This window comes from Tupaia chinensis, unplaced genomic scaffold (assembly GCF_000334495.1).
Source record: "Tupaia chinensis unplaced genomic scaffold, TupChi_1.0 Scaffold000311_2, whole genome shotgun sequence".
Classification (NCBI taxonomy): domain Eukaryota; kingdom Metazoa; phylum Chordata; class Mammalia; order Scandentia; family Tupaiidae; genus Tupaia; species Tupaia belangeri.
This window is the reverse complement of record NW_006159803.1, coordinates 6,511,900-6,513,253: the sequence shown is the minus strand read 5'-3', so window position 1 is coordinate 6,513,253 and position 1,354 is coordinate 6,511,900. Positions and strand designations below refer to the sequence as shown.

The 1,354-nt window shown below is 64.1% G+C and overlaps 1 protein-coding gene across 1 annotated transcript in view; it reads right to left on the bottom strand.

Annotated features, from left to right (window-relative positions):
- The window catches only part of DIXDC1 (DIX domain containing 1), a 78,613-nt gene extending 77,603 nt beyond the window's left edge, over positions 1-1,010 (bottom strand). The window contains exon 1 of the mRNA XM_006150987.3: positions 791-1,010. Within this exon, the coding sequence (XP_006151049.1) occupies positions 791-850 (60 nt within the window). The 5' untranslated portion in view covers positions 851-1,010. The remainder of the gene's footprint in view (positions 1-790) is intronic.
- Positions 1,011-1,354: the final 344 nt, after the last annotated feature.

Here is a 1,354-nt window from a genome sequence, read left to right as displayed (position 1 = left end):
AGAGGAAGAAAGGCACAGCCGCCTGCCTCGGTTTCCCTGGATGCAAGGGGGCGGGTGACGGGTGCTCGGAAGCTATGGAAGTCATTTGGCGCAGATCGCAAGATGGCAGGGGCCCAAACCAGAACATCCTGGGCCAAGGAGAAGCAAATGGGTTAGACACGGGAATTGTGAGAAAACCCTTGAGCGGAAATCAACCCCTCAACAGCCCCAGGGCCAGCCCCAGCCCTGCTTGTCAGCTGGAGATTCTCACAGCCACGCAGTGGCCCGCCAGCTCCCCAGCCAGGCCCAGAACCGGCCCCCTGCCTGGGGACCGCCTCTCAGTCAACCAAGTCCTCAGAAGTGGAGATCTACCGCCCCAGATTTCAAAGGGGGACTGCAGATGGCCCACCTCGCCTTCTGCCCTCTCAAACTTTCTACCAATGCAGTGCCACCCACCCCTCGGCTCAGCACGGCCACACAGCCTGAGCTCGCAGGGGGTTTCCTAGGGAGAATCCTGGGGGAGGGCGGGGACCACCCCTTCTGGAAGGAGATGACTTCGAATTGCGGTCCTGCCCTCTGGGCTCAGGTAAGCGTCTGGGAAGGTCAGAGCCCGGTTTAGAGGGAGGCAGGCGGCCCTCTTGATCTCTCTGGGTTCACCTGTCTGCACTGCACCCACCACCTTAGTGCTCTTGGGGCTCCGCTCTGCTCTGGGGGATCCCCAAGGGGATGGGGCGGAGGAGGACCCTTTGCAGAGCTTAGGCGGGAGGCGCTGGGGAGCGGAGCTGGGGAGTGGGAGGAGCAGGGCGGTTACCTCATTGAAGCCCTCCTGCAGGACGTCCAGTAAGTTCCCCCTGGTCAGGCAGGCTAGCATTGTTCCTGCCGGGGCTCCCCGGGCGGGGTCTCCAGCCAGGCGGCCGCCGCCTCCTCCTGCGCACACAAAGGCTGTCGGCTCAGCTCATTGGGATCTCGCCGGAGTCCCGCATGCCACTTACTGGAGACCTAGACCCGAGCCAAACTAGCGGCTCGCACTGGGCATGCTCGCTCAGGGGCCTCTGCTGGAGGGGCCCGGCGCTGCCGCGGTTCCTATAGAAACAGCTGGGCGCGCACCCGGTGCACCCGGTGCAGGGGCGCTGGAGGGCGGTCAGGCCAGGCGTGCGTGCGAGAGCCCCGCGGGTGCACGCCCCACCCCCTCACTCTCACACTCACTCACTCACACTCACACCAGGTTTGCTGGTGGGCGTGCCGCTGTGTGCACGCACACTGCGTTCATACACGCGCGCACATACACATTGACACACAGGCGAGCTGTGCATGTGCTTGCAATCACATACACTCACAGACACACCAGGTCCGCAGGCGGGCGTGCCAGCAGGAG